Source organism: Acomys russatus, chromosome 8, assembly GCF_903995435.1.
Source record: "Acomys russatus chromosome 8, mAcoRus1.1, whole genome shotgun sequence".
Classification (NCBI taxonomy): Eukaryota; Metazoa; Chordata; class Mammalia; order Rodentia; family Muridae; genus Acomys; species Acomys russatus.
This window is the reverse complement of record NC_067144.1, coordinates 8,394,765-8,409,391: the sequence shown is the minus strand read 5'-3', so window position 1 is coordinate 8,409,391 and position 14,627 is coordinate 8,394,765. Positions and strand designations below refer to the sequence as shown.

General features: G+C 47.4%; 1 protein-coding gene and 1 non-coding gene across 2 annotated transcripts; both read right to left on the bottom strand.

Annotated features, from left to right (window-relative positions):
- Nucleotides 1–4,558: 4,558 nt before the first annotated feature.
- Nucleotides 4,559–7,051, bottom strand: Rtp1 (receptor transporter protein 1). Its single transcript, XM_051150415.1, has 2 exons — nt 6,780–7,051; nt 4,559–5,078 (listed from the first exon to the last, which is right to left on the bottom strand). The coding sequence occupies exons 1-2, from the start codon at nt 7,049–7,051 to the stop codon at nt 4,559–4,561; spliced, it is 792 nt and encodes a 263-aa protein (XP_051006372.1).
- A 3,485-nt stretch (nt 7,052–10,536) lies between these two features.
- Nucleotides 10,537–10,643, bottom strand: LOC127193519 (U6 spliceosomal RNA). Its single transcript, XR_007831159.1, has one exon. It is a non-coding gene; the product is annotated as a U6 spliceosomal RNA (small nuclear RNA).
- Nucleotides 10,644–14,627: the final 3,984 nt, after the last annotated feature.

The window sequence follows — 14,627 nt, the reverse complement described above, 5'->3', positions numbered from 1 at the left end:
ATTCCCCTGGTGGAATTCTCAGGAGTCTTTCAGGTCCTCTATCTAACAGAAGAAGCTGCACCATCTATGAATTGAACCTGGAGGTCTCCACCGAGCTCACCGCCTGACGCCAAATCCTCCAACTCCGTGTCCTGTGGCCAGGAACCTCAGATCTCTCTCACTCTGGTTCCTCAATGTCCTTCTCCTCTCTCTCCCCTGCTTCCTCCTCTGCCTTCCTCTTCCTAATCCATGGTCCCTTTTGCAATACAATTCCCCAGGCAGAGCCTGTCTTTTGTCTTGGGCTGAAACTTTCTCTCTTTCTCTGAGTCTACCTAAGATCTTTATCAGATTGTAGAGACAAAGTCTCAGCGGCATCAAGCCACCCAAGACTGCTTTTCCAATGTTAGAATTACAAAAAATATAATTTTCATTATAAGATGACATGAGCCTTTGAATTTCAGGGGAGTAGTACTATGATTTGACTATGAACTGCCCCCCTGCCCCCAACAGGCTCACATGTGAAACACCAGTCTCTCCCTGGGGAAGCTATTTTGGAATGTTCTGGAAACTTTCATGAGTGGCACCTAGCTGCCATGTGTAGGTGACTGAGGGTAGGCTCTTGGAAGGGCATAGATCTTCCTTGTCACATTCTGCTTGTCTGAGGACAATCCTTCTGCCACATGTTCTTGCGACCATGACATTCTGTGTAATCTCATGGAGGCAAGCACCACAGAGTGAGAGCCCTCAAAGCCATGAGCCAAATCAAAGCTTTCCTCTCTGGCATTACACTCTTAGGTATTTTGGTCACAATTACAGGGGCCAACTGATGCAGAGATTGAGCAGACATCAATTTAGGCTACTATTTCAATAGCATCTCCTTCTGTTGTCTTTCCCCCTACCTTCCTGTACACGTTAGGGTTTTTTGTCAGTTTGACACAGCTAACGGAACCTCAATTGAGAAAATTCCTCCATCCGATTGCCTGTAGACATGGCTGAGAGGCATTTTCTTGAATAACAATTATGTGGGAGGGCCTATCTCACTAAGGGCGATGTCCTCCCCAGGCATGTAGTCCTGGGTAGAAGACAATAGTCTGAATAAGCCAAAGCTCCTCCATGGGCGTGCCTTCAGCTCCTGCCTCCAAGTTCCTGCCCTGACTTTCCTTGGTGACTCTCATGAAATAAACCCTTTCCTCTCCAGTTCGCTTTTGGTCATGGTGTTTATCACATGGTGCTTATAGAAAGCAAACTAATGCATTTGCTTTGCTCCCCACCCCCCTCCCTAAAAGCTGCTTCTTTGAGCCAGGTTCCTTCATAAAGTACCAACAAATAAACCCCCCTTCTTAGCTTCAGAGTTCTGGGCATCCAGACAAATGTACATGCAAAAGAGACCAGGAATGGAGTGTGAGGTGCCGGATGCAAGTTATGGCATGACATAGCATGTCAAAGGAGGCTTGCGGGAGGATAGAGAGTGAACAGAGAACCTTTCTAGAAACCATGCCTTGCAGAGGAAATGTGACAGACAGGCCCTAGGGAAGAGCGCATCCAGCGTGTGTGGAGAACAGCACAGACACCAGTGTAGCCTCAGACGAGAGGGTGTCATAAGATGACATGCCATTTACAAGAGTGGCAAAGGGTGCAAGGGGGTGGCAGAGCCTAACTGGGGTTAAAAGGATGCTCTAGCAGCCATGCTGAGAAAAGAGCTGGCTTAGGAGAAGGACGGAGCCCTCCCCGTGGGCTTCCATGTGTGAACTGGTGACTGCAAAACACAAATGCTTTGGAGGAGGCTCAAAAAGGAAAAAAAAAAGGCTTCTTTACCATGCAGAGGTAGCCAAAGAAGGTGTGTGCTACCAGTGAAGATCTCCCTGCCGTCTGGGGTGCTCAGAAACAGGCTGGGTAACCCTGGCACTGGGCCACGTGAAGAATCGAGCTTCATGCGGATGACTGCAAGGTGAAAGGAGGAAAGACCTAAAGATGTTTTAAACCCCAAGACAGGGCACCCGAGACAGAGAAAAAATGAGCAGCTGAAAGCCCCAGGGGCGATCAGTCCAGAATTAAAGCAGAACCCCCAGCTTCTGATGCCTGGAAAGTTCAGCATCACTTGTCTAGTTTCCATGCTACCATCTGAAACAAATAAAGTCTGTCCTCCAATTGCTTTGGTTTACGTATTTTATTTGGGGAGGGTCTGAGTACAAGGTCTAGGAAAAGAAGTGGATCTATGAAAAGAGACTACACATGTTGTCATGGGCACACACTACAGAAGCAAAGATCTGCCCGGAAATGACCTAACTATTGACAGACCTATTCATTCAGCAAGATTTTACTGAGCTCTTGCTATGTGCTCAATAGAGGGGAATCCAGTACATGGAGTCTGTGCTGGTTAGAACCGTACATTCTAACGGGGAGTATGTCCAAGAATGAGACATTACGACGGGACTGACGGGGAACCCAACAATGCAGGAAGACTTGGTAATGGAAACCAAAAAGCAGGATGATGTCATTGTCGCAAGAGATCTCCATGCTGGGAAAGGATATGCGAGGGTTTTAGTCCAGGGACACGGGGTGAAAAGTAAGGCAGCTATAGAGGGAAGCAGAGCCCCAGTTCTGGAGAAGCCGGGGAGGTCCATCAGAGAAGACTGCCAGGCATCGTTTATAAATGGGGTACAAATGAAGGCGCCCCTCTCTTAGAGGCAAAGGCAAGAGAAGGTTCGTTCTGACTCGGTGTTTAGTTTCCTCACTATTTCTTTGTGAGCCACCATGTGTTTGCTGGGAATTGAACACAGGACCTCTGGAAGAACAGTCAGTGCTCTTCACCTCTGAGCCATCTCTCCAGCCCCTACTATTTCTTTAAATAAAAAACAAACAAACAAAAAAACCAAACTCCTCTGGGTTCCAAAAATACAGCCAGAGATGACAGCCCTTGAAGTGACCAGAGCCTCTTATAGACTGAGCCTGACCCAAGGAGCCTACTACATCGATCCAAATCAGAACTTGCTAGGGAGTCCTGCCCAGGATATGTGGCCGGCTAAAGCAATTTAATACTGTGAAGGAAGAAGTCCCAGCTGGCTGTTGCTGTCAGAGCGAGGGCCATAGTGAGACTGTGCTGCTCTCCCATCCACACCCGGCCATGGACAGGACCCGCTGAGACCAGAAGCTGGACAGAGGCTCAGTCAGAGAGAAGACAGGACACAGAGAGGGGTCACTCATGGCCTGGCAAGGACCAAGGACCATGTGGGGAATCTAATCTCAAAGGTACATTAATGACATCCCGAAGGGCTTTATGTATCCGATGTTTTATGTATCTCTCCCACTACAGACATTGTGACTTTCTATAAAAGGGAAGTGGCAGGAGGACAGGAAGTTGGTTACTAACAGACAGTGAACATGGGCCTCTAAGGCTCAGGGTGGGCAGCATCCCATTTCCAGCTTTTCGCCTCTCCCCACCAGCCTTACTCTACACTCTGTTGTCAGAGGGTCTCCGAGCCTATTACTGCAAACCAGATTGCATTCCATTTTAAAAGCCGTGAGCTTCTGGGGACTCTCTACCGACAAGTTATTTGTATCTTTAAATGCATCCTTTCTTTCTGCGATGCCCCATCGCCGTGGTCCAGGTAGAGAGACTCTCTAAAAAAGCCAGTGAGCAATCCTTTCAGCAAAATCACAGACGGCCAGGCCCCTGCTTCCTGTTCTGGCCCTCAGCAGCGCTGCTGAGAGTCTAAACCCTAAAAACTCCTCTACTATAATAGAGACTCACTCTGTGTGCTCTTATCCTTCCAAACCTCTCTAAATTATGTACCAGTTCACAAGCACTGAGGTAGAGGCCTCACTCTGTGACTACCCCAACTGCCAATCTTCTGTCAGCTAGGCAGGCATGGGGTCCACCGGGTGCTAGAAGCTTCAAGCTGGATGCAGGATACCAGGGAGCCAGCAGTCCAGTGGTCCCACTGGGCAATCTTCTGTGTGTGCCTGAGGCAGAGCTGCATCAGGCTCATATCAAAGGCAAAGAGGTTCTACAAAGCTACGGCTAGATACTACGGTAATGACAAAGGCAGGGCGAGAGACTGGCAAGAGAGCAAAGTCAAGGTCGTTGGCTTTAAAAGCATTTGAGATGACCTAGTCCTGTCTTTTCCAAGCCTGTTTTCCTTTTGAAGCAGTTAAGCCACGTGTGTGTGCGCGTGCGTGCGTGTGTGCGTGTGCGTGTGTGTGTGTGTGTGTGTGTGTGTGTGTGTGTGTGTGTGTGTGTACAAAAGCCTTACACAGAACAATACGAAAAGTAGTTCTGTTCTGACTGCAGCAAGCAAGAAGGCAGAAGTTGTGGGGGGGGCGCTATTGGAGAAAGCAGTTCACTCGCTCTGCTCTGTCCATTCCTCCCAAATCAAATACCCCTGAGGTACCTTGAAGGATTCTGGAACCTTAGATTCCTTTTTGAGAAATCCACCATCCAGCCAGACCCTTTTACAGATAGAAAACTGGGTAAATTGTCCAGGGTCCCCCACTGAACCAATGACCATGTCGCGTTAGAAAGTAACCCGTTCCCTCCAACCGGGTCCCCACCCCCAAGCCTCAGACCCACCCGGGAATCTTAGACAGAACTCCGGAAGGAGAACTGCAGGTAGATGATGAGCAGCAAGACCGTGGCCCAAAATAAGCACCAGGGAATGGAGCAGAAGTTGCAGCCTGAGCCTGCTTCCGCCTGCGACTTGGTGGGGCTGGGAGCACGTGAGAAGGTGTAGGTGGTTGCCTCCTCCTCCAGCAGCTTCTCGCTGGGCTTCCAGTGCACGATGCCTTCCTGGCAGGCCTCGCAGAACTCGCCGCGATGTCGCCGGTTGTCCTGGCGGCTGGCCACGTGGATGCGGTAGTGGCCACCGCGCTCCCCGTAGCACTGCTCGCGCAGACTGGTGATGAGGTTGTCCACCAGGCTTTCGATGTTCTCCTCCAGCATGCTGGACTCGTCCAGCCGCGCTGTGCCGCACTCGTAGCACAGCTGCTTGAACACGCGCATGCGCACCGAGCCAGCACGCTGAGCTCGGTCCAGGTACATGTGGAAGAGGATGACTACGTGGGGCGACTGCCAGGTGTGCCAGCACCAAGAGCAGTGGAACCTGCCAGTCGGGGGAAAGAGAAAGAAGAGAGGGTCATGTGAAGGGATGAAAACAGGCCAGGAAGGGGTGAGGGGATGTGGAGGCTGGCAGAAACAAGAGTCTGGAGATGGGACTGACAGTCCCCAGGGTACATTTGCTTCCTCAGGAGGCCACCCTCCTTGCTCTCTGTGCGTGCCCATGGGAAGAGCACTCTCCCGAACTCGCCATTGGGCATGTAGTGGTGCTCCCTGAATGGCTTCCAGAGACCTTGTCTCTCTTCAGCCTGGTTTCCTCCGGCCTTGTCCCTCATCCCAGCTCTCAGGAACTCATCATCTATAGAATGCTCTGGGTGAATTGAGTGCTCTGTCCACACCACGGGGAAGTCTGATCGCAAAGCTGAGCCTTCCAAGCTAGGAGATACACAAGCCTATCTGACAACACCAAACAGGCTAGGCCTAAATTACAAGAAAGGGAGCCATTAACTATTAGCGCAGGGCCAGAGCTAATGCATTCAAGTTCTGGAAGTGGAGGCACTGTGAGCGCAAGGTGGCCTCTCCTCCCCGAAGGGCCAGAGTTTCTCAGGCTGACTGAGGCAAGCTGGGGATCACAAGTCCTCTAGCAAGTATCAGCTACAAAGCCGTCCCCTCTGCCGCACAAGATTGAAGAATGCCGCTTCTCTTTGTCTCTTTCAATCTTTACCAACTATTTCCCTCATTCAGACCACTCTTGGATTTTAAAAATGTCAGGACCGGAGGGGCCACCCAAATCACATGTCATTCATTCTGTTTCAAGACACAGTAAATAGAGCCATCGATGCACACACAGCTAGTGAGAGGCAGAACCGGCAATGCCGGCTGAAACTGGAGTGACTAGAACTGAGTCCGAGCTAAGTAGGAAGGTCTTCACTCCTGATCCTGACACCTGCATTGGTCATCTGCAGCTCTCCCTTGAGTCCCAAAAGCAAATCTTAACATAGATCCATGAACTGGACCCAAGGATGAGAATACATTTTTCTCAGATATGTTTATACCCACAAATCACCTGGGGGCCTTCTAAAATGTGGGCGCTTCTCTGAGCCTCAAAGGGGCCAGATATTCTGCAGCTCTAATGAGTTTTAGGTGGCCATCACTGTCATCCATCCCTGGAGGACAGACAGGGTGAAGCTCTACGCTTACCCTTCGTCCAGCAAATAGGGAGGGCATAATTCAAAGAGGGAAGTAGACTAATCAAGAGTCATGGAGCCAACAGCAGAGCCAGTTTCTAGTACGCCTCATGTGGTCAATGTTTTAAATCAAGTCAAGCTGAATTAACTAAATTTAAACTGGACTTCCCCAATACAAGAGCACAGATCCTTTGCCCTAAGTCTCTCTTCTCCCAGTTTATAGCTACTTTTAAAGGCATTATTAAAATCTTAAAAAACGTGTAAACTATCAGAGTCAGAAGCTAATAATTATATTCTATCTTTTTTTTTTTTTTTTTTTTTGGAGTGGAGAAGCAACAAGAGGAGGGAAAAAAAGTTCCCTTGCTATCAGCAGGAAAGGTAGACTCAAATATAGTGTCTGAGTCCCCTTTGAGGAACTCACCTGTCTTCTAGTTTACGCTGGGCTACCGTGAGACTGAAGTAAACATGGGTCCTATGTGTTTTCTCTCCTTAGAAGGTATCCCAGGACGAGGGAGGGTCCCAGAGGCCACCCGCAGGCCCCTTCATCCTGGGCTACTCACCTGCCTGAGGCATGAAGTTCCAGGTACTGTTTCCAGCCAGGGGCCAACACATTGTGCTTGAGGTTGGGGTCTATGATGAAGTCCCAGCTGTCCGCTGGCTTCGCCTCCTCCATCTTCTCGTAGAAGACTTTCTTCCACTCACCCGTAGTCACACTCTTACACATGTCCTCGTCAGGGGTGAGAGAAGGCAAACTCCACTTTATAGAGAACGCGGGGAGTGAGGGCAAGTGCAAGGCAGGGCAGCGCAGTCTCCACGGTCTAAAAATCCTCATTGGCAGGACCAGGAGGAAGCAGGACCCAGCTCCCTCCTTTGTCCTCGGTGGAACCTGTTTCCAAGGCAACCAGGCAGGGTGCCAGGAGACACAACTTGGGGAGGTGAGAGTCTCTGAAAGGGTATTTCAAGGCCCTGCTTGCAGTCTACAGAAGGAAGATGTATAAGTCTAAGTGATCCAAGACAGGCTGGGGGCCTGACGAAAGGCTAGACTTCAGACCATCTCACCTTGGCCTGCAAGAGCATGGAGAAATGGGGACTTAAGAGCTGGCTCAATTTCACCTGGCTACCCCCCTGGAGGCATCATCAGCACCTGGCTGCTATGGTAACCACTAAGCCTTGGGGAACCAAGGAGAAATAAGGGATGGGAAGATGTACACTTGTTAGTAGGTAAAACTCTAGTATAATCTCCCTCTGCCTAGCCACCCATCCCGTGCCTGAAACACTACCATTCAGTACGCACCATCAGAGATCTCACAAATCACACCGACACCACGAACATGGAGCCTGAGACTGGCAGAGTTGCTGATGGGCCATTCCAAGCCATTCAGTCTACTATTTCAAGCATATTGGTGTGTCAGGCCCTAGGCACGGTGCTTGTGACTGGATGAATATCAGGTAACAATAATGTAATGAGAGCCATAGTGTAAGAACCACGTATATGATCAGCCACCTGTGCACTGAGGTAGAAGCCATTGCATCAGCCTGACAGCGGGGCAGGAAGCCTTCCATTTTGGTTACAGAGGAGCAGCAGAAGAGGACCATCCAAGGCAACAACACTGCCTGCATATAGAAACCTGTAAATTGTTTGTTTTTAATAATAAAATGACTCTTTTTTTATTCACCTTGATTCAGGTCATCTGAAATACTCAACAATAAGTGTAACAGAGCAGAGGCTGAGGAAGGCAGACTCACTAACCTCATTGAAAATGAGCCCGGAGCAATGGAAGTGGAGGTTAGGGCATGTAAGATTGGGGCAAAAAAAAAAAAAAAAAAAAGCAAAGTTTAAACAGGGGATGCTCACACAGGGAGGCAAAGAAGGGAAGGTGCCCGGAGACCTTAGGCTTTGAAGGGGACTTGAGAAATGATTAAAGGGATTGTACAGAGGATGGGGGTGGGAGGTAGGTGCGTCTGTTAGGATGAGAAAGGACTGGATAAGGCTCTGGAGAAAGGCTTAAAGCTGGCCCTGGGAAGCAGACCTTGTGCAGGGAGAGCTGGGATAGAGGGTAAGCATGCGGATAGGCTGAAAGGCAGAGACAGGGTTCACCCTGGATGGCAGGAGATCAGCAGGTGGGATGGGGCTCAGGACCTGGCCTGGCCGAGGCTCCATGCTATTTGGGTACCAATACAGTTGCTGTGTCCTAAGGCTGTGGCACAAGCTATTGCTCTGCTGGTCTCTGTTTTCTCTCTTCTTCCTCTGTGTTTTCTAAAAATGTCAAGAAGCACCTGAGGCACAGGGAAAGTGACAAGTAAGAGGGGAGTGGTGCCATCCCAGACTTGGCCAAGGAGGCTGCAATGCCTAAGCAGCCCAGGGCCACATCTTTCTCAAGTCAAATGCCTATGATGGAGCCCATGACCCACCAGCTAAGCTCCTGAGGGCACATGGCCGGCACCTTGTCCTCTGATGGCCACTGGGAACTCAGCACCTTTCTCATCCTGCTTGTTGGGGGGCTAGACCTGTAAATTGCAACAAGTTGTTTTTCCTTTAAAAATTCATAGTGTGCTTATTATAGAAAATTTACAAAATAAAGATAGGATTCAACAAAGGTACTACTCTTCCATAGCAAACCTATCCAAGATGACTGCTGTTAGTATTAGGATAAATACCACAGGACATTGTGGCATGCTTTATAAACAATAACATCTTGTGAACATTTTTCTAAGTCATTAGTGTTATTCCCTAAGTCATTAGTGTTATGCCATAGGCCACATGTGTTCTGTTATATGAGTGGGCACAACTTATATAGCCCAACTTGTTCTTGTACGTTAGGTTCGGCTCTGGTGTGTTTAAAACGTATGCCCATAAACATGCATTCCAAATATCAGAAACAATGCTTGTAGAGGCAGGCAGATCTATGAGTTTGAGGCCAGCCAGGGCAACACAGAGAAGCCTTTGTCTTGCAAACAATGAAACAATGCTTCTTAAGCAGGAAGCACGGCTCCAAGCTGGGCATGGTGGCTTGCCCTTGAAATCCCAAAGCTGGGGCAGGGGGGGTTCATAGGCAGAAGGGTTGAGTTCAAGGTCATCCTCAGCTACATAGGGAGTTCAAGATTAGCCTGTCTCGAGCCATATGAACAAAAAGAAAACCATTCCCCGACTGCTCTGCAAAATCTTGTTGGGACTACAGAATCTTCAAATGGTGTGAATCACGTACAGATTGCCTGCGACTTCTGAACTTGGAGGTTAAGAAGGAAGGGTCTATGGCTGGTGATGCCGCTCAGTGGGTAAAGCCTTGGGCCACTGTGCCTGGTAATCTGACTGAATTCCAGGCCCAGTAACCACAGGGTAGAAGGAGAGAGCTAACTGCTGAAAGTTGTCCTCTGCCCTCTGCATTCATGCCATGGAATGCTCTGTAAAAAGTGGTGGTGGTGGTGGTGGCACAGAATTAATAAATAAAAATTAAAATTAAAAAGGCTTAAATTTTGAATTTTTCTACCTGGTCCCAGATGTAGTCCTCCAGGTGCTCCAGGTACAGCAGTGGTGCCCTGATGAACACTGCTTAACCTCAGTTACCTTAGCAACAGGATAATGAGAACACAGTGCCATTGGTTATTAGATGCACAAGCCCTAGAATGACCCATGTTTGTTCTTTGTTGTTTTGTTTTGAATTCTTTTATATATTGTACACAGCTATTCTGTTATATTTATCATGTATATTTTTATTATGGTAAAGTGTGTCATTATTTCATGTGACTATATACCTATATTTATATATTAACTTGTGGCATAATAGCAATCACTAAACAACAGTCCCAGGAGTTGTCATGGACTCTGGATACACAGTCGTCAATTTCATCACACTAGTGACCTACAGGTAAGAAATGGCAGCAGCTTCATCTTACAGACATCCCTGCGTGCCTGAAAGGGTCGATAACCTGCCCAAGGTGCATTGTTCAGCATTGGTTGAACTTGGACTTGAATGGGTATGTTTGCTTTAACTAGTGTGCTATTCATGTTGGATCTAGAACATAATATTTGCTAATTAAATGTGTGTGCCTCCCATCTCATCACTAGCTGTGCCCATTGCACTCTTCAAGGACTGGAGACACTATGAATCAGTATCTTTCCAGTAACCGGTTCACTGTGGTAGACTGAGGCTATGGCCCCTCCAGATGAGACAATAACAAGTGATCCCCCAGGCTCTCTGTTACTCCCAGGGTGCACCCTTCTCTGTTGTACTTAATGCAGCAATCACATCCACCAACACACAATGTTCAGTATAGACATTTCAGAGCCCAAAGAGGAATTTAGTCCGGGATCTTTCTCTAAAATTGGAACGGTTCTCTAATTTGCATGTCATCCTTGCTCAGGAGCCATGCTAACAGTCTCTGGAAGGTTCCAATTATAGTATGCATGCTGCCAAAGGGAGCACATAGTCTGAAGTCTTTCCAAAGAAAATACAGTATAAAAAGTTGTCTCTATACACCACCACCCTGTGAGGTCATAAACATTTATAAACATTTAGCACCAGGTACTCAGGCTCACTGGAAAGAGTTGCGAGTCTGGAGTCAGCTGGTTTTGTGACGTCATAGGTGTCAGGGGCTTTCTCTTGGCCTTGATTTGTGCATCCATTCAAAGAAGAACTCGAATAGATGGGAAAGTCTGTGGTGCCCCTGACTACAGCCATGCATGGTTTACAGAGGTTTATACTTAGAAACCTGACTAGTTGGAGGATAGAAGGTTGGATGAGGTTATGGGATGGAAGAGAAAGCTGGAGGGGTGCAGGGGTGCCCAAATCTAAGGGCAGGCCTGAGGTGTAGAACCTGCCACATAGAGGCTGCAGACATCCAGACAAATGTCACTTCACTGGGTTTGTACTGGAAACAGTAAAAGGGATGGAATTTAAATCTGGAACCACTGGTTATGAACACTGAAAATGACATCTAAACTCTTCAGGATATTTCCTCAAACTTTTTGGTTTGGTTTGGTTTTTCGAGACAGGGTCTCTCTGTGTAGCCTTGCCTGTCCTGGACTCACTTTGTAGAGCAGGCTGGCCTCGAACTCACAGCAATCCACTTGCCTCTGCCTCCTGAGTGCTGGGATTAAAGGCGTGAGCCACCACGCTCCGGCTCAAACTGTTCAGTCTTTAAATCAACACTCTTGTCTCTGAATTAAGGCAGTTGACTCTCAGATAAGTAAACTGAAGTAACCAACTTCTGATGCATGACGGAAGCTGTCAGACGTGGTAGCCACTAGCCAAGATAAGCTGGAGGCTGAAGAAGTAACCCAGAAAATCCCCTATAGCTTAAAAAAGCTTACAACAAACACAGTTAATCCAACTCTAGAATGAATCTTCTAGAAGTATTATGCAGCTGTTATCACAATAAACATTCTGATGAAAAACAAGGATACCAAAAGTAAGACTCACGGGGGCGGGGGGTGCATGCATGCGCGCGCTCGAGCACATTTATCCAGCTGATGCAATCCCCATCGGCACAAATTAAGTTTAATTTGAGACCTGAGCTCGCTATACAGAGGCCAGTGCAATGCACCCTTCTGTATAAAGAGTGCTTAATACTGATTTTTAAAATCGACCAAGACAAAAAGAAACTAAGAATCACCCTGTGTCTTGCCTCTGTTAAATCAGCGCTGACGTTATGGAATCCAAACCCACAGATCATGCATTTAAATGTCTTTGAAGCCTCTGGCTTCAGTTTGGTTTTTGAGACTATGTGATAATATTTTAAGCTCACAAATGGCTTAAAATGAAATCCCTACTAGAAAATACAGTGATTAAAAGAAAAGAAAGAAAATCATGCCTCTGACATATTTAGCTTAGCAGGAAATATAATATACAGCTCATTATGCTGCTATTGTTTATCAAGATTCTATAAAAAAAATAAATTTTGTCCATCTTAATATAACAAGCTAATGAAAAACAACTCCTAAGCAGGAGCAGTTTCCCATCCCTCAGTGGCATTTGTGGACATAAAGATGAGTATTCGGGGACTGTGCCAAGGACCTAAAGTTCCTCCCGGCATTCAGTGGCTGGGGATTAAAGATCTAAACCTGCTCGGTATCCTAAAGTGAAGACTCTGTCCTCCCCCAAAGTCCTGCTTCTTCATAGTGTTGGTATGACGTAACGATGAAGCTGCACCTGGTCCTCATGGTTTTCAGTTTAGAGGAATCAGAATGTATCTTCCTCAGGAGAAGCAGCCCTTCCTTGAAAATCAAGCTCTGTACACCATACAGGGAAAGCATTACTAGATACTGCAGGGGCTAGCTTTGGGAGTGCCATCACCTTGTCCACGCCTTCATTGTCAGGGACTCAGCAAAAACAACAACAACAACAACAACAACAACAACAACAACAACAACAACAACAAATGTAGCACTGTGTCTTCAATACTAATTCAGAGGTGTGCCACACTTCAGAAAATGCCAATCCAACCTGGAAGGATACGATCGCCCAGCTAGCTCCATATATGACCTGCCAAAGATAGGCCCAGTGTAAAATCAGGCCAATTGCCTCAGGATGATGGTCTATATTGTAAAACTGATGACTTTCATCTGTGAAAGTCATCTGGCTATGACATCTGTCACCCCACTGATCACCAAGTTGATCTGGCTTAGGTTGGCAGGTGTCTCCTTCCTGCCCCACTACTCCTCCCAAAGCTGCACAGTCAGTTAAAGAAGGTGACATTCCCCCAATGGTCCCGGTGACACAAGGAGCAAGGAGCCACGCTCATCTGCTAGAACCTCCAAACAAGCTCGGAAGGTCCAAGGAAGGCACAAGACTTCTCACTGGGATTAGCTTCCCCTGGTGGTGTTAGGCAGACATAAGGTTGACTGGCTCTCATGACTTCACTTGTGGAATGTGAAGGCAGGAGGAAAAGCACTTTGTCGTGATGCCTTACTGTGATTGAATATCAGACTCAGAGTTCAGAGGGGGGAAAAAGTTTTCTATCAAGCCTCCCATTAATTTGATGAGCATTCCCAGAGAATGTGTGTCTAGAACTTTCCCTTCTTTCCCCAGTTCTTCTATTGTCTCTTTTTAAAACTTTTTTCTTTCCTCTACTTTCCAGGCCCTACTGCCATGGAAAGACCTCCTTGTCACTGACTCTGACCGCTTCACATGGGAAACTCAGCCGTTTCCATACTAGCAAGCATTGGCCTGCCTGACTATGGAAACAGAGAAGTCTGCAAAGTGGAGACTCACAAAAACCGGTAGCATGGTTTCACTCCATGCCTCAAACCTAGAGGACTAGTACTATCAGTTGTGTGAGGATCTTTGTGAGAGCTACAGGAGGCACAACTCAAACCCTCAGAGAGACCGTGAATCTCCCTCTGCCACTTGGTTCTGTCTATTTCTCAGGCATGCTCAATCTACAGCCACAGACCTCATGCCTCCTAGGAAACCTATGAATGTGGTTCCCCCAAAGTCACAAACTCATTTAAAACATGAGGGACTTTTTGACTATTTTTATTTTAATTTTTTGTAACTCAATTGCTCGGTTCTATTAAAGATAATGATATCATGTCACCGTGTCTCAAGGTTGTAAGACCTTCAAAAGTTTCCACACCCACACAAACTGAGATTCCAATGTTCAACTCTCTTGGAAACATCTTTAAAGAAACTCAGCAGAAGTAGTGCTTTCTGCAGTGGTTTGAATTGGTGTGGCCTGTATAGACTCGTGTCTTTGAACGCTTGGCTCACAGGGAGTGGCACTGTTACGAGGTGTGGCCTTGTTGCAGTCAGTGTGTCACGGGGTGGGTCAAAGTGGGGGCAGAGGGGAGGCTTTGAGGTCTCCTATGCTCAAGCTACACCCAGTGGCCTTCTGCTGCCTGAGGATCCAGATGTAGAGCTCTCAGCATCTTCTCCAGCACCATGTCTGCCTGCGCACTGCCATGCTCCCCGCCATGACGATAGCGGACTAAACCTCTGAAGCTGCAAGCCACCCCCAATTAACTGTTTTCCTTTGTAAGTGGGCTGAGGATATGGCGTCTCTTCACAGCAATGAAACCATAGCTAATACACTCCCCAAATATCTGCAGGGGCTACAAGAGAGGTTGCTTTGATGGACAGCACCCTCAGACGACCCCAGCTGGCCAATAATGAATCTGTGACTGAGAGATAACTTTTGAACTTGGTGGGAAAGAGAAGGCCTTATTCCCACACTCATTTTCACGTTTGATTTGTTTTCCCTTTTTTTTGAATGTGACTTTCATAAAGTAATCACACTGATAGGGTACACAGAGGATAGAGTGTATCAGAATAATTTGTATTATCTACCAATTCAGACATTCGTCGTTTCTTATTATTGGTAACATTCCAATGCCTCCCCACCAGTGATTCTGAACCGGACAAACAACTGTGGCCAAGGGTGATGCCCTACTGTGCCATGTCGGAAGTGGT

Excerpts from the sequence above, each read along its gene's own strand:
- Rtp1 (XM_051150415.1), bottom strand. The coding sequence starts at position 7,051 with ATGAGGATTTTTAGACCGTGGAGACTGCGCTGCCCTGCCTTGCACTTG. Across the intron at positions 5,079-6,779 it reads GAACTTCATGCCTCAGGCAG|GTTCCACTGCTCTTGGTGCT; the intron begins GTGAGTAGCCCA and ends CCCGACTGGCAG.